The following is a 21,934-nucleotide window of genomic DNA, read 5'->3' on the forward strand; positions in this document are numbered from 1 at the left end:
AATAATAATTTTTCCAAAGAAATTTTCATTAATAAATCATCTCAATTTTTATAATAATCTCTCTCTATTCCTTACTCTCTCACTATATCCATCTTTCTCTCGGTATGTAACTTTACTTTTATTTTTTCTCTCAAACAAATTTTCGTCTCGGTCTTGTAAACTTCGAATGCGAATAAAAAAATAAAAATTTCACAAGACGAGGCACAAAAGCACATGAGATATCTTACTATCAACTTTAATTTATATTCTATAAGATATAATGAAAAGAAAGAAGGAAAAGAAAAATTCCATTTTCATGGATTTGTGAAGAGTGTTAAAAGCAATATAAGACAGGAAGGAAGTATAGTATAAAGTGAGAAGGATAAAGTGCTTACAAAAATATAATAATAAACTAGTTTCATGTGCATATTCACTAACCTAGCTTTAGTTATGTCAGAAATAATACGTGAAGTTGGTAAAGACACACACAATTGTTCAAAGTTTTGATAACTGATGTGAAAAATGAAGGAATGGAAAACTTGTAGATGAAAATTTTTCACGATTTTATATATTGAAAAATGAGAAAACTTAGTTTGACATTCGGATGTAGTGAGAGACGAGGTGTTAAAGTTTTGTGCAATAATTGATGGATTAATCGATTTTTTTTATACTCGTTTAAAATGGAAAGAGGTGATTTAATGACGATAGTCTGGATTTGAAAGCGCCATCACTATTCATACAATGTGTAAATACAATATAAAAATCTCTATGAATTGAACTGGAAATTTAGTTCAATTGTTTCAATCTAAAACGTAGAAAAAAACCTTCGAGAGGAGAAACTTGACTCATAAATTTTATTTTTTAATCTCCAGTGCATCAAAGTTTACTTTATCGATCAAATGACTAGTGATTGTTTGGTCGTCAAATGGCATTTACATTCTATCGGGAATTATGGGTGAATTTTGTGCTTCAGAGAGCTTAAATATTAGAGATTCTGTGGTTTTCACTTTCTCGGAAGGCATAAAAGATAGACATGGTGTTAAATGTGGTCACAGGCCGTTGTATCCCTGACAGGAGTTAGCAACACTTTCCTAAAACATTTGGAATTCAGTGGAATTTGTCAAATTTACGCCGGTCTGTGGAAACATGCTTGAAATTGTCTACATCTTGAGCCTTCCGAGTATTTAAAAAAGGTTGATTGAGTTCTAGTTAAGCTTGATTCAATTTTAGTCAACCTTTAACCCACACAAATTTTGACATTCTTTAATTCCAAGACATACTCATAAATTGTGCACATAGCTTAAGTCAGACCTTAAAGTCGACTAAGATTTTGGATGAATTAGTCAATCTTAACTGCATATTAAATTCAAACCGACTTCAATCTCTGCTTCGAACATTCTTCGAGTAGCATTGTTCAAAAACCATAGAATCATATTGAAAATGAACTCTACTCAGCATAAATCCCTATTGCTCCTCAAAGCAGTGATTTATCTTCCATAGCCAACAATCAAAAAGAAGTAAGACAAAGTTGAATACGGAAAAGTTGGAAAAGTTTTTTCATTGGAATAATGAAGCTTCAATTTGAGTTTATACTGATGTATATTTAAAGGATACATTGATTGATCCAATGACTTTCGTGTGATTGACCTTTAGCACGTGACGCGGGTGGAATGAATGAGAATTACACATGATTTATTACGTAGTAGGAAATCCCACGCGTGAACTTAAAAAATGTTTATTGTTTTTTAATTGCACATTCTAAAGTCGTAAATTTATTTGCATCATACACACGAGAGTAGGCAGCCTACAGAAACTTAAATGCTATTTCTCGTTTGAGACGTTAAATATCACAAGATGAAAAATCTTTATTTGTTATTATAAAGAAGACAAAAGGGAATGAAAAAGTTTTTTTTTGCAAAAATTACATTTTTAACTTTAACGTCAAAACTTCTGATACACAAAAGAAGCAGCAGTCTCTGTTGGGTCAGAGGAAGAAGAAACATTTTTACGTCATTTTATGAAACTTTTGCGTCATCAGAAAATATAAAAGAATTAAATATTCTCACCATTAAAAAGTGGGGTTAACTTCCTATTTGATATCTTTTTCTTCTATTAATAGAATCATTTTGATCTTATCGGGGATTATGAGTAAGGTCTGACGATCGTTGTGAAAATGTCAATTGTAATATCTTTATGGGTAGTTAATGTCTTGATTTATATTTAGGAACACGAGAAACACTGTTGATTTGAGGTCTGAACTATGGAAAATTGTAGTAAAGTAGACTTTTAGTTCCCAGGAGACACATCTGGAATTAATCTGGCACCAGGCTGGCGTCTAGTCGGTGTTAAGCTAGAATCAACGTGAAACTGGGACATCTTGGTCCTCATGCCATGATTTAAGCCTTTTTAAAGTTGTTTGGCAAATTTTGAAGCCGAAAAAATTTGTAATGGATTTAAAGCAGCATGTTAAAGGCACTGAGCAATATGTTAATCACATATACCCACAAGTACTGCATAAAGCAAACAAAATAAAATTTTCCAACTTTTGTTACTTTAAAGTTAAATCCTAGAAACATTCAAGTCCCCATCGGCACAAAAATCAGCTTGTGATAACAGCTTGAGTTTCCCACACAAAAAAATAAATAAACTTTATCATAATTATCGCAATATAGAGCACATTTCCTTCAACAAATTCTCACTAGCCACATAATTGAATTCAAAGCCAACAATGTCTTCTGGTTGATTATATAAAAAGCAATGGGAAACTCAATTATGTTGAGAGAGGCAATACAAAACAATATAAATCAATTAGCCATAGAAAATAATAAAGAAGTCTTTCAGTTTCATCAGATAATTTATATCCATCACAAATACAGTGATATATTCCAAGAATGCTAATGATAGCATTGTCGTATAGATTCATTGTGCAATAATTATAGACAATATTTTCAATGATAGCACATTATTGTCTCACATACATCTACAATATATCACTTAAATGAAGCAATAATTTCCATGATTATGTCCAATAGATTCTCGAGCGATCGAACGATGATTTAATAAGTTTCAATGCTTACAGAGGGATAAAAAGCAATAAAAATCAACGAGAGGAAAACTTTTTTTTTGTGTTTCATTTCCGAGCTTTAATTATCATTTATTCGAGCGTGAAGCTATTATAGCTTTTGAAGTTGGTGATGCTGTGCTAGATGAGATTTTAGTGGATGGGATTTTGGCTGATTTTTTTATTCAAAATTAGTTTTGGTGCTGGATTTAGTTCAGAAAACACACATCGTAGAAATGACAGAAAATCCAGCTCTAGCCCGACTTGAATCTGCCCTGAAGCCAAATTTCATTGAATCTGTCCTGAAATTAGGGTCAAGTCGGCTTTGGGTAGTCAAAGAGTCCTAAAAGTAATTACTCAAAAATCGATCAAATCAACAACAAGCATATCCTTGAATAGGAATGCCATCCAAAGCACATCATGCAAAAATTCATTCCAAAAACGCTTCAAAATCAGAACCAAATCAGTACAATGCACTTGATCCACTCATATTTATCCATCCAAACCATAAAATGCGCTCAAGCCTTCAATCAATTTTAATTATGATTTTTCCCATCATGACTCATTCATTATCACATGAATCGAATACGAATTCAACAACATCATCGTCATCATTCGAATTCCTCATTGTTGTCGTCGTCATCGTCATATCTGTAAATTAGTGGAATGAAAAATTAAAAAAAATAAACAAATTAAATTGCCGAGAATGAAATGAAAAATTAAAGAAAGTCACAACAACAAGGCTGACAAAATTGGATGAATAAATTATATTTAAATAAGTTTTTTTTCAACAATATCTACAAATTAAATAACCAGCTACGACTAATTACTTTCTCGCTTGTTAATCATCGTTATAGTCACAGTCAGAGAAAAGTTTTTTTTTGGTGTGTCTGATAATTTTTTATGTCTACACGAATATGCGATAAAATTCTTTGATCACTCCTTAATCTATATACATCAATACATCTCAATGGTTACCCTAACTCGTCATGACATCGTACAACTGATGCCATTGTGCCTGACTTTTTTATCTCTCTATTTTCTTATTGTTGTGTGACTCTCTCTTGAAACTAGAAAATCTTTTGGGATATTGAAGATATATTTCTCATACTAGTGTGTCGTGCATGTTGCGATCAATTTATGTTGACGTCACGATTATTTACAACAAAATTCATCATTCATCAAGTCAATGATTGCGAAATGAATTCTTTTATTTTTTCTTCTTGTTCCTTTTTGATCAATCGATAGATGAAATATTCTTTTTTGGTGAATGATTGTGAATATTTTGGGTAACAGGCTTGTAGCTAGGGATCTATTTAGGATTGTAGCCCTTTGTTGTATAGCCTTGACTTGTCTGGCAAGCACAATTCAACTTGATTCTGGCCTAAGGCCGGATATCATCTTATCTGACCTGTGGCAAGAGTCATGGTGGCCATTTCAACACCATGTGTCCTTTCCGGGTTGGATAACCTTAAATCTTGTAAGATCCCGCTTCACTCCTGATGTGTACACAATCAGCAATCGAAGCCCCATGAGGAGTGTAACATGACTAACAAAATAAGCTAAAATAAAAATTATCGATTTGCGATTTTTCCTTTTCTTTTCCTTTTTTGCAAAACAAGGGGAAATGAATTTTAAGCAAATTTTCCATTCCACTAGTCATGAGTGAAAAAGGCATCATCTTGATGGTTTATAGTATTTAATATACAAAAGATTTATGTATTTAATAAGTAACAACGTGGATAATAAGAAGTGAGAGTAAATGAAAATGAGACAACAAATCTCTCAATTTTGTGCGAAACTCTATTTTTACATCTCATTCGACGGCAATCGTGTCGCATTTGAAAAGTCATTGCTAATAATATCAGAGAAAAATAGTATTTCTACATCTTTGACTTTGTAGCGCCGTGCGATGAGCATTGGAGATTATTATTAAATGAGCAGCGTTGTGAAAGTGAAAATTTTTTGTTATTTTTTTTTGGATAGTTTATAAAGCGCATATTAAATCGGAATTTCCGGAATTTTAAAGCACAGGCAGGGTTGTTATTTGTGAATATTTTATTGAAATGACTAGTTATGAGTAATGACATTGAGTTGATTTTTTGAAGGAAATTTAAATAATTTTCAAATGCTTCTTAGCTTAAATTTAATTAAGATCATGTTTATTAAGACTAATCCTGACTTAAATTTTGTTAATTTCAATACAAAACCCTAAATTTTTGAGGAATTTTGTATCTAGAAAGAGACTTGGCAGTGCACCCTTTTCTAAAGGTAGACACTGTATATTTGTGTTTTGACTGATGAAACTAGATTTAAATTCTTTTGAAAACTATCAATATAGCTATGACGTAAAAACGGACATTGACCTTAATTTTGAGTTGACAATTGAATTCTCTATTCATGAAGAATAGCTTTTGAGATTTAAAATACTAAAATTCGATCATTTAATTCACGGCCGTTCACTAATTACGTTCAGGGGGAGAAGGATGTGAAGGAAGGGAAGTAGGGGAGGATGACTGAGTGAACGATCTCTTTTCGGAATTATCGTCAAGAATATGCTTTGATTCCAAGATACAAATCTATGCATAAGCTTATTTCTATAGAAATTTAAAGAATCTCAATCTTTACAGTTCTGTCTATAGAGAAAACTTTTCCAATCTTTTAAAAATTCAGAAAACTTTTGAAAAACTAAATGGAAATAGTAAAAGGAAGAAGGAAAGAGGTCAAGTATCCTTCTTATTTTATGAGTATATTAATAGGAAGTAGAGTCGATCAAAATAGAGAAGAAAATCAGTTTCAGAATGGATAAATGGTTGGAAAGTGGGTTTCAGTATCGATACCAATGTATAAGTAGTTTCATCCATGATTTCGAGTTCATTTCACTATAGTAGTTAATCCTTAATTCTGGAACATTGAATTTATGTAATTTTCATTGTGAAAAGTCACAAAAGTAATTATTTAAATTGTTATGTAGTAAATGATGCAATAATTAATTGTGAATGCTTTAAATTTCATCCAACAAAGAGCAATTAAAATGCTCGTTACCAAAACCACTGCCAATCAACTCATTTAACCGCCCAAAGTGTGTCTCGACCACAACATAAATTCAGCAAAAAATAATTCGAAAACAAACAGTGAGAAAAAAAAAATATTATAAACGTGTGAATAGGAAGGAATTCAAAGTCACTGACTTTTTGCTAGTTTATATACATAGAATTTATATACTTGCTACCTTTCTCTATGCTGTTGGAAATGTAAATATATTAATTTGGAGAAATCACACGTTTAGTTATTATAGGCTTGTAAAATATTAGTTTAATGCCATTTTATTGCCACTATTAAGCAGTAAATCTTTTACTAAATTAGAGTTTGAAAGTTCTTAATGCACAAAAGTTATAGACTATGGGAAATGGCTTTGACTATGTACAAACATTATGTAAAATATTTTCCATTATTTTTGCGATTCCATTTTATCCTTCGGTACATTCTCTCATCATTTACAATCGACACAGTCTAATTTATTGTGGAGCTGCACAGTTCGTTGTTTAAAGTGTATAAATAACTCTCAAAAAATATAATTATTACAAAGTAAATATGTATAAATACACAACGGAGTGGATTATATAGAGATATTAGTATTTATATCGTGAATTAACAGGTTTTCCTTGCAGCAACACAGTTGCTCGAGACCTTCGTTACCTACTCAAAAATAAACGAACCTCAGAGAAGAAAACTATAAAAATAAACACAAATTTTCATTCATTTTCCTCTCTCACTCACTCTCGTTTCGCACAATTTTCCTATATTTTTTTTGCCATGCGGGCAACAAATGTCTATAATGTGAGGTTGGTTAAAGCACACAAGAGCGTCTATTGAATTTGTATTGGAGGAAAAGCCGCAACTGATTGACAAATTCCGTCGTGTTTGTTTCTATTTCTCTCACGCACACACGACGCTTCACTCAAATCGCGAAAAATAAGTGAGAAGAAAAAAGCAAGTTAGAAAGTCCTGGGTTGAGGGAATTTGAAGCGCATTCTTGTCTAGATAAAGATTTTTTGAATGATAATTTTAGTGAATTTCTGAAAAGGCATAAAGAATGTTATAGTTACTGTTTTGTAGGATAGATTCTAGCTACTCTTGAACATATGATTAGGAGTTTTCCATGAGTTTTCCTGAAATACTCTTGAATGGCTAATTAGTAGGGTACACTGGGGTATATCAAACATGAATTTATAATTAGGGCCAACTCAAATAGCGGGTTGCTTAGTTTTACAGAAGATTGTCCTCTTTTGACTTCAGTGCCCTCTTTTTTTGGGGAATATACGCCAATAACCTCTATTTAGAACCCAAAAACTGCAGAATTTCACCAAATTGCTCACTAATGACTCCCAAAACTCAAATAAACTTGAAAATTTCTTCAGTTTTCCTGAGATTAATGCTCACTCTACCCTAGACAGACAGACTGACAGTCTTCACATATCATCAATTGCCCCTCAATTGAAAATCACAGTTTAAAAATCCAACAGACACTTTCTGATGATTCTTGCCAGCAAGAATGTTATAGTAAGAGTTGACGGTTGTTTTTATATACATGAGGAGAAAAAAAAGTATTTTTTGTGTTTATATGCCGCACATATATATTATTTTTATTATTATCTGTTCATATTTTGGTTCATAAGAAACAACAAACTCAGTTTCGGTTGTGAACTGTCAGTGATTACACGACGACAACGAACTTTTTTGTTGTTTATTCACTTTTCGGATGCAATTTTTGTCGTTGTTGTTGTTGCATTCGGATATCCAAAATATTGAAAAAGAAAAAATGTGAAAAAAATGAGAAAATAAAAAATTTTCAAGGTTAAAAATGTGGAAATACCTTTTGTTGCTATTGCCGTCTCTATTTTATGATAATCCCTAATTCAATTTCATACCTCAATATATATTGAAAGGATCTGTACACATGTGCCTCACTCACAAGATGTAATAAGAAATTGATGAAAAAGGGACAAAAGGATTTGTAATTAAGTGACTCATAAAGCTTTAAAGTCATTTATGTCTTAAATCTTATTCTTACTTGTAGATAAAGGGATTTTATGTCGATTCACGTAGGGGATGTAATTGACAGAAGATTTCTTTTTCGGGGAAAAGCTTTTAAGGCTGAAATCACACAGTATGTGGAATTTCAAATGTCAAGAAATTTCAGGGGCAACAAATGCTTGAAGATGAGATAATTTCGTCTGAGATGAATGTCTGCCTTAATATAAGGAGTGCAGTCAGACATAGTATTGATCTTTGGACATTCTCACTCCTTCCAGAGGTGTGTAATTTATGGAATTAGTGCCAAATTGCATGAAAACACAAATTGCTCCCTTAAGTGTCATATTCCTGGCAGAATCACAGGTTATGAATTGTATTTCCTATAAATTGACAGCTTCTGATTCTCTTAGATACTTCCCAAGTCTCAGTACCTTGACTGCATCCCTGGATAAAACTCTTTTAAATCTTATAAAACCAACAAAGGTATTTCAAAGTTTTGTGAACTGGAAACGAAACTTTTATATTTAATTCCACTTACTTTTCCTTATGGATGACTGACTTGTACTAAGATTCTGCTGAATCGACTAAACTTTAACATAAACATGAATAAATATGAGAAAATACGTAATAAGTAAGAAAAATAAATCGATTTATTTCATTGGAAAGGATTATTGTTATGTACTTGCATATACTTAGATTCATTCCCGTTCAAAAATTATTTTCCTTCCTGACAGTCAAGTCATCAGTAAATTCTAAAATATAGAAGATTAAATAAATGAAAAAGTCAGCTATTTTTGGATCAGTCGTATTCGAAAATAAACATGAGGAAAAACACATAAAGCATCGAGGTATTTTGAGTGAGTCATACATTTGATGAAGGGTGCTAATTGCTAGGGTTTTGCCGGGTTGCCTTGAGGAATTTGTGAGGAAATTAAAATCAAGCTATTTAAAAGCAATTTATGTTATTTGTATGGATATGACAACTTATTGATGCAAAAATACATTCTCGGATTTAAATCTTTAACCACTTTTGAGAGAGAAAAGACATTTTGTGGTTTTTTGCTTGCACAAAGTCTGGATATGCAATTTTAAAATAAATATTTCAATGTGAGCAAGTATCACATTCAAAGAAATATTAAGCTTATTCATCAATGACATTAAATATTTGTATAGGAGATGATGTTGATTATCAGGAAATTAGCCATAATCCAGTCTGTGCAAATGGATTTTAAATCAATTTCAAAAAGGAGTTCGTTCAAAATTACAGGACATAAAATGAAGACCTGTAGACTTGGATCAAATATTAGGTATAATCCAAAAATGCAGATTTGGGCATTTAAAATGCAGGAAATGCAATATTGCAATTCTTGGCCAATTTTAAATAGTTGTCAATGCAAGATAAAAGTGGGGTTTATACCTTAGACATCCTCTAGTCAGTTATCTGATTGTTCATGAATTTCTTAAGGTTTTCGGTTCAGGTAATGAAATACGATCGGAAAAGACAGGCTGCTCGATTATACAGGTTTCTCTAGCAGACTGGCTGCTCCAGCGTACAGGCTGCTATAGTAGACAGACTATTCTAGTAGACAGGCTGTTTACTAGCCAGACTGTTCTAGTAGACAGGCTGCTCACTAGACACTCAAAAACTAAGAGGGAACTACCTTGGCTACCTTGTAACAGGGCCATGAACAATAAAAGTCTTTTAATTATCACATCAGACATTAATCCAAGAAATTCTCAATACTTTCTTCTTAACAAAATCTTCTCACTAGGGTTGGGCAGAATCGTATTCGAATATATTCGAATACAAATATTCGAATATTTTATGCGAATATATTCGAATGCATATTCGAATATGCATTTTTCAAAAAAATTCCGTTGCATTTGGTTTCTTCAAAGAGTAATTTCTAATCACATTTGTGAAGTATGTAATTTCATACAAAAGTTGATCAAAAATCCTTTTTTTGCATATTTCAGGCAAAAAATTAGAAATTCTCAATAAAATTGCATTAATGCATCATCATTCTTTCATAAGAACATTATTCCGAGTCATAGATACATATTTTAACACAAATTAACTAAGATTTTATCATTTTTTGCCAAAAATAAGCAAAAAAAGGATTATTGATCAACTTTTGTATGAAATTACATACTTCACAAAAACGATAAGAAATGACTCTTTCAATAAATCAAATACAACGGAATTTTTTGAATAATGCATATTCGAATATGCATTCGAATATATTCGAATATTTTTTTGTTCATATGCGAATATATTCGAATATATTCGAATATTTGCCCAACCCTACTTCTCACACCCTGTCATGTGTCCATTAACATGTCATATGAATCCCTAAAACTACAACTTCAATTACTGAAGTTGCTTAAAATAGTAAATAACCAAAGGATTAGTTTAATTCGTAGTGCAAAAAAAGAAGAAGAAATTAAATGAAAAATAAATTTCAAAAAGCTTTATATCTCATAAAAAGACACACTGTGGAGAGTGAGAGAGATAGAGAGATTAAGAGGCAATAAAAAGGACAACAAAAAATCTGTTGATGTGAATTGTGATGCGGAATTTTTCAAAAATGATAAATAAAATGCCATTTTCATTTTAGAGACCAAATGGAAATTCTGTAGTTTTGCCAAGAAGGAGAAAATTAAATTAAAATTCCAGCATAAATTTCCAAGTCAATGCATTGTTACTTGTAAATAAAGAACTGAGTATATACACTCATGTACATATACACCAACTTACAGAAAAAAAATCATTTAGTCATTTAGTCATACATTTGCATTAAAACTAATTGAATAATTGAATTGAATTGCAATAAAAAAGAAGCAAGAAGCATAAAAAAATTGGTGAACAAAAAAAAAAAATAAATTCATTGTCATTATCGGAAGTTACAAAAAAAAATAAGTCATGAACCATAATGTGTCATTATGTGAGAAAAATCAAACAAAAAAAGGAAGTAATTTGTGTGTGAATGTGCATTCATAAAAATGATGATTCTAAAAAGAGCAAAAAAATATTTCATTATGGAGAAACAGAAATGAGACCACCATAGAGCGGAGACATGCAGATGATATTAGTCGCTGGCGGGTGAGTTTGTGTTTCCACTGAAAGGAAATAAAAAAAAAATGCATTTTCCAATATTTGTGTATATACATGAGATTGGAAATGGAATGAAAATAAGAAGAAGAAGATGTGCTGTTTATGTGTGTGAAAAAATCATATGATTCTTCCAATCGATTCCATCCGTCTCGTTTTCGTCAATTGAACTAAATGATGAGAACCTTTTTCTTCTTCTTAATTGGAAATTTTCCATTTTTCTATGTATTGTAGCTAGTTGTCTGTGTATGTGTATTTATGTATATGTGTATGTAGCTTGCTGCTGATGGTCATGTGAGCGATTCTGTTTTTGAAAATTTATTTTGGATGTGAAAAATGAAAAATTTTTTGATGCTGAAAAGAAAATTCGTCTTGGGTGTTTTTCGGGAATTTCCTTCCAGTCATGCAAGTTTTTCTTCTTCCTTTTGGATTTTGCGTAAATTCTTCGTTTATATAAAATTACTTCTATTATCATCATCGTCATTAACATCGAGCATTGACTTATTTTTCATGTTCTCAATTTTCTCTCTCGGAAAATTCAGTTTTCCTCTCAGCTACTGCTGCTCCCTTTCACATATTAAATTTGCATGATCACCATCGATTTCAGTTTTTTTTCCTCTTCTTCTTCCTCCTCATGCTATACATAACAACAACAACAGCATGTTCTCGTGCTTCCTTCAAACATTCAACATTTTTTTCTTTTTTTTTGATTTTCTTTTTTCGAATTTTGAATTTTTCAATGTTTTCTCATCATCATCGTCACCAGCACGTTTAGCCAATGCATACACATGTGTAAGCTTCATGATATGTGTGTGCAAGGAACAACTTATGTGAAAACCGCAAAACATGTTCATATGCTACACATACATCCATTCATTGAGAATTTTAGTTATGTAATTGAAATTTATGTAAACTTGAGTCATTAAAATGATCGGAAAATCTGTTGACCTGATACTAAATTGTCTATGACGATTATATGGGTATGAATATTGACACATGTTTTCAATAAATTATTATTATTATTATTATTTTTTTTTTTTGTTGAAATGTGCAAATAAGATTTATGACATTTGGCAAGGTATAAGCTTGTTGGGAATTTTCTTTTCCTCTATTTCTGATGAGTTTTTGATGCTCAAAGACTTCTTGTTTACGTTATAGTGCAATAGCCGTGTTGAAATAGATTTCTTATTTATAATACATTTTCAGACGGTTGGAGTGAATGATTATGAAATGTAAATCGACTTCAAGCTCTTCCTTAACAATTAAATATCATGAAAATAGCTAAAAATCCGAAAAAAAAATACTAATTTTAGTACATATTTCATATTTTCTTTATACTTCACAAGAGGAATATTCAAAATGAGTAGTTTAAATACCAACTTTAGCCAAACTTTTCCCTCAATTTTTCAATATTTTTTTTGAGAACTTTTAAATATTTTTCAATGTGATCTCCGATTAGCAACTTCATTTTCAACACTGCATTGGCTGTGCTGGTTCGTAGAGATCAGTAGATTTATTTCTATTTGAGGAAATGAAAAAAAATCTAATTCATATTGAACTTTCAAAGCTAAAATCACTCAACTAAAACATCACTCGCGAATCTTTTTTGCATTTTTTATAAACTTCACAAGACGAATTTTCAAATTTTGTAGTTTAAGTAGGACATTTGCCAATTTCAGAAATATATCAATTAGATCCAACTATATTACATTAAATTCAGGATTTAAAGAGTTTTTTTTGGATTTTTAGACGAGTAATTATTTTTATTTTTCAATCTCCGAAACATTACTCAAATTGCACTTTTGTCAATTCGTGCTTAAAGCTGGCTTACCAGCGATAGTTCGAAGAGGATATGATATCAGTGGATTCTTATAATAGATGATGGAAAAGAAATTGTACTAATTACTGTACAGGTTCTAATCCGTGTTACCTATTGAAAAAGAATTTTGCACAGCAAAATAAAAGTTTAGAAGATGCATTTCCTTCGCTTATAACAAAAAAAATAAAATACAAAAAAATAAAAAAAAAAAAATTGATATTTAGTAATAACTCTTCGAACCCTTTTTTGCCATTACTTATTCAAAGTATATTAAATAGACTCGGCTATTTTATTAAATTCAGATGAATCAGGATTTAAAAAATTTTTGGGTAATTATTTTTAATTTCAAACCTCCGAAACGTTATTCAAATTGCACTTATGTCAATCTGTGCTCAAAGCTGGCTTGCCAGCGATAGTTCGAAGGGGATATCAGTGGTTTCTTATCATAGATGGGAAAGAAATTGTACTAATTGTCCGTACAGGTTCAATCCGTACTCTATTGAAAAGAATTTTGCATTGCAAATCAAAAAGAATAGAAGTTGTATCAGCTTCACTTCTTCTTATATGAAGACAAAAAAATACAAAAAAACAAAAAAAAAAAATGATATTTAATATTCGAACTCTTCGAACTTTTTTACATTATTTTTAATTTTTTTTAAACTTGAAAGAACATAATGACTTTTAGCCAAATTTTACTATCGTTAGTACGCCCAAAACTAACTCAGTTCAACCTTTTAGTAGATTTTCAGACACGATAGAGTGCTGAAAGGAACGAATAAGCTGGTTATTGGTCGAAATGCCAGTGTTCGAATCTTATGAACTCTTTTTTTGCGATTTTTTTAAAATTTTGATGTAATTTTCAAAGATAAAATTGAGCAGGATCTACAGTCACTTCAGCTACATCGTTATTTGAATAAATGATAGTTAAAGTTAATGGAATTAATAGAAATTATTGAAACGCTTATCATAAAAAAAGGATTTTAGCAATAATAATGATACAAGAAGTTCAGAACTGTAGTCTTTTTGCATTAGAGCAACTAGAAGAAATTTATATTCCTGGACTTTCTCTTTTTTTGAAGGTTCAAATCCTTCTTTTTAAAAGATTTTTAAAGAGCATAAATTGAACCCAGAGCTTAATATTATATTTTTTTTTACCAAATTCAATTCAACATCTTTAATAGACAAAGGTTCGAATCTTCAGATCTTTTTTCAAAAGTACACAATTGGAACTTCTTCCTCAAAAATTCATCAAAAGTTTCTCAAAACATATTCATAAAGATTATGCGCAAGTATCAAAAACTAAATAACAACAAGGAGTACAGATTGAAACTTTTTCAATTAAATTCTCAAAGATTTCAAGGAAAACAGGAATAAAAATTTCACTCTGATTTCCTCCCGACTTATGCATAATAATAATATTAGGATGGGAAACGGAAATTGAGGTAAAATATCTAATGTTGGATATAAATCGAATAAAAATGAAAATTGTTGGCACTAAACGAAATTTCTATGCTGAAAATAGCAAAAAAGGAATCTAAAAATGTGCAATTTTTTGTTTCATCTTGTGGAAAATCATCTTATCGCTCTGATTATATCAAATTGAATTTTTTTCGTCTACCCACATGCTTATTCCTCCTCACAATTGCCACTGATGGCTGTGATATACACGACTATTGCTTATTTATTTTGCTCATTCTAAATGAGAATCCATTTGGATCTTGAATGTTGTTTAACATCATTTTCATGGATGTTTGCCGCTATTCCTTTCATGTTTTCAAAATATGATTGGAATATGTATGCAAAATAGTTTCAATCGAGCATGTCTGAAGGATGCAATTCAATTTCAAAGTGAACAAAATTTTCAGATCATTCTGAACATAAAATCGACATTTTTAATTGAGTTGTCTAGAGTTTATGAAGTCTTTGGCATCCTTTTTATAGCTTCCTAAAAGTGAAATTGAGTTTTTGCCTTAAGCAATGCATAAAAAGTAATCGAATTTCAAATCAGTGATAAATTTTTTGTTACTGATTTTCATCTATTGCATCCTAGTGAGACAGTGTCTGTGACATAAAATTTCATATTATTTAAACGATCTGTTTTATGTTGTTTATTGACATATTTGTGTTTGTTGAGATTGTGCGAGGGCAGGTGACTCTGAAGAGCTCGAGGCTGATGCAGTTGAAGTTGACTAGAGTTGAGTGTTCATCTTTGGATTTCTGAAGTCTCTGTCTAGAGACAGGGACCAAGATTACCTTGAAATTCCCAAAAGGGAACCTGGAGTCTCGGCAATTTCCCTAAACAGACTTTTGGAAGTCTGATTTTCGGGCTATAAAACTCAAAGTAGACAGTTCGATTCAACTCAAGAAAATGGACTCTAAACTTGAATTTGACTCATTCTAACTGACCTAGATCAAGACTAAAATAAATTTCATCAGAATTTTTAACAGCACCGGCACTTCCTATAACATTAAAAGAGCTCCTGTACAATTTTAATCTCACAATCGTTCACATAATTTATTTAAGTCATATAAACCCCCATCAAATTTCAGATTAATCTCACATCATCACCACTTTAAAGCCACTGTGTGAAAAAATATTCATAAATCGTAAAAAAGTAGTCCTTCACATTTCCATTGCCCCAAAAAAAAAGCATAACTGAAAATATAAAAAATTCTCTTCATATTCATTCATCATGTCATATGATATTCTTGACCTTACCTATTATATATATATTTCACACACTCATTTTTCCCTTCTATCCAACATATCTCACTCATCCATTCTTACTTGTTCATTTATCATGTGACAGATTGTTCAATGTCATAGACATGATGTTATTAATAAATGTGAGTATGTATGTATAAGTTTTATATTTGTGAATATGAAATTTGATGAAAAGGAAGAGAATCAACACAAAAAAGTGCGACATATACAGCTTATGGAAATTTCATTTCCCTTGATAAAAATGATTATAGTTTTGAGAGATTGTTGAAAGATTGAACATTTATGATAATGGATGTTTTATGATATTTATTGTAGTTTTTTGTGATGAACGATTTGACTTGGCTTTGAATACGAAATATTCATTTGGATCATGAACTCATGAATGCTTTGAAAGTTAATGAGGCTTGGATGGTTTTGTGCTTGGATGATGAATTTTTGGAGAGGTTGGGGAAGCTGGAAGGGTTTATGAATTGATAGATGAAATTTCATCATCTAGTGTCGATTAAAGACATTCCTGCAAAGCTCTAGGGTTACCCATCACTGACTCAACTCAGCACCAAATCCACATAAATTCATTCATATCCAAAACATTTCAAAAAACATAAAAATAAATTTTTAGAAGCTACAAAAATTAAAACTTTAGGTTATAAATCAAAACAGAAACTACAAAAACATCAGACTTGACAGCACATTTGCATGACTTATGACAGCACATAACTCATATTAAAGAGAATTTTACAGTGTATAATTCAGACAGCAATTAATGTCTTCCATGTTGTAAAAAATATTGCACACTCAAAAATGTTTTCTTTAATAATTTAATTACTGATATCAAATTCCAGTGAAAGCAATTAAGTATTGCTGTTATTCCAAATATTGTGACGATAAATTGTTGATCGATTAAAGTATCATTTTGCAGTTTATGGAAAATTTGTAATTGTTGAAAGTGTAATGTGATATTATCGGCAATTATAGTTGATTTTAATGCTGAGGCATCTTTTGGATGGAATTTTTGGGAATATTTATATGTACGAAGAGTTATTTCAATGGGAATTTCGAAGTGGGATCGATATGTATTTTGAGAATATATTGTTGAATGTCAGGAACTGATTATTGTGGATTTTTCATGGGGTTTTGTATGTTTTAGTCATTTTTAGGACGCTCAATCATTATTGGATGATATTAAGCCATCTTAAATTGCATCTGAACTCACTACGGCACCGCTGTATTGCCTAGTTGATGACCAAACATGAAAGTGATACTAAAAAGCCCTGAAGTCATCAAAACTGCTGTATTTGGTTAATTTTGAGTGTATCACTAGGGTTAAATATCTGGGTGTATAAGGCACCATATTATAACCTTGATGATGACTCAACTTCAATGTTTAAAGACCCCGAAGGCATCGCAACGTCTGTTTTTGGCCAATTGTGAATTGATCACTCGGTGTACACACAAAATTCTCAAAATTCAATAAATTTAATAAATTTCCCTTCAAAATTCACATTTTCGGCTTTAAATATTTCTGTGAAATCACACCGTTATCCACCAGATTGCCTGTCAGAAACATTTCATTATATTTTTATCATACGATATAAAAAAAATCAGCAAAACTTTCTCCTCCCAGCAACAAAAATCAATTTGGCAATATTTAATATGCATCACGTTATTTATCCATTCAGTCTATAAAAAGATCTCAAAGCATATATGCTGAATATATATTTTTTCAAGTGAAAATTAAAATTGAAAAAAGTCAAAAAGTGCAAATATGAGATTGAAAAATGATGAACTTTGAGCTCATTGAATGCTGCATGCTATTAAATATTAAATGGGAAACTTAAAGTTTCACACTGGCTAATAAATCATGTTTTATCTTCTTTCCAACAGAAATTTTTCTTTTGAGCATATAGAAGTATAAATTGTAAGATCAGACATGTAAACATTCCGAAAATTCATTTGACTTTATAAATTACATGTTTTTTACTTTTCCCTCCTATATGCTATAAAGTCTTGAATGCCACAACTGCTTCTAAATTTGATTTATTTATTTATCGCATCTAAGATCCACATGATGCTCGATGCTGATGATATTACGGATGTAATAAATAGCTTAGAAAAAGTTTATCTTCCGGGGAAATTGGTGAGGAGCTTTTGAGGATATTTATGGGATTAATAGGAATTTTATTGAGTTTACAATAATTTGAGGTCATCAATTTATGGACATTTAAATGCATTTTCTAAATTTTAGGGCAACATGCTGCAGAAAATCTCATATTTTGATGTTAATTGGGGTAAAAACATATCGTCACGGCACTGAGTATTATTCATTAATTTTTGATGGAACTGAAACATTTCTGCGGAGTTGTATGCAAGCATAGTTGCCAATGTGAAGTAACAGCATCTATAAACGAGTAGTTATGTGACTTCCTTTGACTCTCTTTGGATAGAACTAAATTTAAGTGCCACTGGCAGAAGATCTCTCAGTGTTAGCAATAATGTTGTTAATACGACTAGAACTTGCACAGCATCACGTTATTACACTTACCCCCTTAGTTATGTTTAATTCCCTTCCAATAATATTCTCAACATTTTCAATCTGTGCATACAATTTGCTCGAAACTTGTGCCATAATCATACATATTTTATGATTAAGAGAGAAGTAGTTTAAGTGCTGAAAACTTTTCCTTATCCCTCCTTCCATTCATGTTTACTTGAAAAATTTGTGCTTACTGTTTTGCAGTAGTTTCCTTTAAAAAATTCATGCGGTGCCATTTCTCGAAAGGAAGCATGAAAAAAAAAGACCTCTAATGAAATGTAACGTTGATTTATGCTATTAATAACCTGAAAGCGTAAAAACTCAAACAAGTCAATTCATTCATGTAAATACCTTTTCATTAATGTTCGTTTCCATCTTCTTTGCGTTACCGTCAAAAAAAAGAGGAATTTTTCCAAAAAATAAAGTTTTTCATGTAAAGAAAATTTTCATCAGCATTTATTCAGCATTAAAATATATGTACGTCGTTCTCCATAAAAGAGAACCTTAAATTGCTGCATAAGTAATTTTGTTTTTAACTTTTTTTTTCCTTTTTATACTGCTTTACACACGATTTCATAAACTTTATACTCAGGTCGACCTTACTCATGGATTTTTCATAATATTTTTTACTCTCTTTGTGACGTTCCTTGTGCTTTAAAACATTGAGTAAAACATTCGATGAAAACATTCAACAACAATACATTTGAGAGAAGAACTTAAGCAAAACCCCCTTACATGCATGCAGTTTTACCCAAAAAAGCTTTTTCACTATGAAATGTTTTTCCTCCTCAACACAACACACATACAAACGGAGCGTAAAAGAATGAAGGAAAAGAAGGGAGCCGAAAAAAATAACATAATGAAATATCAACAATCGTATTGTTGTTTCACTTTGGTTTAGTCCGTAGTACTATAACTACGTCGTGTGTTAATATTATAACTGAAAAATATTAATATAAAGTTGATAATTTTCATTTTTTGTGTTTCTTTCCTTAATTTATTGCGGTTTTGCATTCGCTTTTATAGAAAAATTAATTTTTAATAAACTTGTGAAACAAAAAAGTTTTATCAGTAAGGATTTAATGTATATTTTTGTGAAAGTGAAAACTTTTGGAAAATGGAAAAAGCTTGAGAGAGAGTGCTAAAGAATGGATTTCCACAAAGTTATGGCATGAAAATGAGAAAAATTTCATTCGGATGACAATGCCAAAAAATTCTTTTTTTTTTAATTTACTACATGCTCTTAATTCAAATCTATAAATGTGAAGTGAGATATAGTGTGTGCTGCATATCCAACAATAAATGTGAAATTGATGTCCCTCCGTTCCTCATGCTCATGCATTTATTCATGTAGAAAAGAATTTATATGTACGTACATGTATATTTTTCGGGGTCGGAGAGAGGAAGAGGAAAAGAAAGGGTAGAAGGCAGCATAAAAAAAAATATTATCTGCAATGCACCCGACTTCATTTGCCTTTTTCTGTACATGCTATTACTACGACTATAGCCAATAGTAGTCGCTAATGTGGTGCTTCACATTTGCTTTGGACGAAAAAAAAAGAAAATATCTTAAACGTAATTTTTCATTTTAACCGGTAATTATACTTAATAATAATAAGTGCTGACCATTAAATTTATACAAGGGACTACTGTGTGGTGAATAGTGCATGCATTAAATTATTCAATATTAATTTTTTTTTTGTGTTTTGCATAACATCAGTGCCCAGAAGTGGCTGTGAAATGTGATGAAATAAGTACACAAAAAAAGGAAAAATACAAAATTAATCAACATCGAAAAGCTATTTGAATTGACGTCAACACCAATTGCAGTGCTGAATAAAAAAAATATAAAAAATAAAATATATTTCTCCCCTTTAATTATGCATTTTGGCATAAAAAATAATTTTATTGAGCAATTACACAATTTAATTAATCGACACAGAATGTATAGGACATATTTTTTGCTAATTGAATTTCCGAAAGTCATCAACGAAGGGGACTGAATTTGAAAATCTCAGACATACATTTAATATTATTTTCATGTGCTAATATTCAATTCCGAGCGACACATGTGATGAAGGATCCGTCATGGACCTCTTTCATTAATCCCAACTGGAAGGCTCTCATTTCTGGGAGTCAAATGGACTCCAAATAAAGGTTTGGCACCTTCGAAGACCCTCCATCACATGTGTCGCTCGGGTCTACGTATTTCTGCTTACGCCACACACCAAATAATTTTATATAGTGATATATACAATGAAATGTGAATCATGCTCATTGATAGCATTCAATTTTTTTACACTTTTAGCAGATTCGCATTGGTTTTTAACAGCATAAAACTTTATTTTCTCATGCATTGAAATTTTATGTTGCCAACAATCAAGCATAAAGCGACTAAACAGAGCAATTCAAAAACATAAAATTTTATTGGTCACAAAGAGCTGTGTGTGAAGCGACTGACTACATTTGTGTGGATTTCTTCTGTCAATATTATAAAAAAAATCACTTTTCGAAAAATGTGCAATGCTGAAATTAATTTATCCAATACACAAAAATATAACAGTCGTCCTTTGTGAATAAAATTGAACGCTCATTGAGCAGGAGAGGAATTGTGAAGAAGAAGTTGTTTAGATTGCTTCCCGAGTGACAGTGAAGACTATCGAATGGAATTCATGTGTGATTTAAAACTTACTGTTGAGTTTAAATTGATTTTTATGAATGCTCGGGTTGTGCTGGATCTGAAAAATATTTAATGTCATTTTGTGGATGTACAAGAATCAATTGTGGATTAAATGACAATTTACTTTACTTATTTTGCTGATTATTCACAAATCAATTGTGATCCCTTGCCACTCTCAAATGGCCCCTAAAGCTGACTTCCGTCTGCTTTTTTTTTGAGTTTTGACAGAAATATTAGACATTGTGCAGATCGGGCTTAATGATGCTGAACATTTGAATTTCAAATCAATGCTTTGATTCTAGAAATCTCATACTCTATATGAAATCGAATGTATTTAAAATTAGATTTTTGACTTTTACGAAGACTATTTGCGAAACTCGGATTGTGGATATTCTATGCTTAATATCAAGTTTAGATTGTAAAATCTGAAAAAAGGTGAAATCTTAAAATGAGATTTTATTAAAATTGCCTTTAAAATTTAATATTCTTCCTAGAGTTTTTCAAGTCTTTTAAAGTATTTCATTAGAAAAATTTGCATTTATGAAGATTGCTCACTAAAGTTCATGATCCTTGTTTGCAATCAAACTTAGATTCGAGAGAGTAATTGCAATTTCTAGGAAATATTCCTGATAAATTTGAATCAAAATGACTCAATTCCCCTAAAAGCTTCACAGAAAATCTATTTAAAAAATTTAAAAGTTTTTAAGAATTTCTTCCTTAAATTTGCTGCAGTCCTGACCTTTCATTTATAAATAACCATAGGATTTCCACACAAATCAGGAGAAAAAAACTTCCTTTCCATTGAAATGATACAGAAAAGTTGAGCTAGATCCTGTTCTATAGAAATGTAAATTTTTTTTCCATGTCTCTCCCGGAAGAGTTTTTAAAGTGAAAGGAAATATCCTTTTTTACCATCTTTTGTACCAGACAATCCAGATATATATTTTTTCCTATTTATTGTTGCAGAAGACATTCATATAAGTAAGAA

General features: G+C 31.0%; 1 protein-coding gene across 10 annotated transcripts in view; it reads left to right on the forward strand.

The window, feature by feature from the left end:
- The window catches only part of Sh (Potassium voltage-gated channel protein Shaker), a 189,751-nt gene that overhangs the window by 75,093 nt on the left and 92,724 nt on the right, over nt 1–21,934 (forward strand). Inside the window, exons 1-2 of one of the 10 annotated variants that reach the window (XM_070639419.1) lie at nt 4,938–5,120; nt 10,999–11,180. The exons of 3 other annotated variants lie outside the window; for them this stretch is intronic. In XM_070639419.1, coding sequence (XP_070495520.1) covers nt 11,155–11,180 — 26 coding nt within the window. In that variant the 5' untranslated portion in view covers nt 4,938–5,120; nt 10,999–11,154. Of the gene's footprint in view, nt 1–4,937; nt 5,121–6,593; nt 6,629–7,769; nt 7,898–10,532; nt 10,638–10,695; nt 11,181–21,934 lie in introns of those variants that run through there. 6 more of the 10 variants (XM_070639417.1, XM_070639418.1, XM_070639420.1 and 3 more) reach the window with 6 other exon arrangements.

The sequence above is a fragment of the Chironomus tepperi genome, unplaced genomic scaffold, assembly GCF_022539635.2.
Source record: "Chironomus tepperi strain 1889 unplaced genomic scaffold, CSIRO-AGI_Ctep_v1 contig_196, whole genome shotgun sequence".
Classification (NCBI taxonomy): Eukaryota; Metazoa; Arthropoda; class Insecta; order Diptera; family Chironomidae; genus Chironomus; species Chironomus tepperi.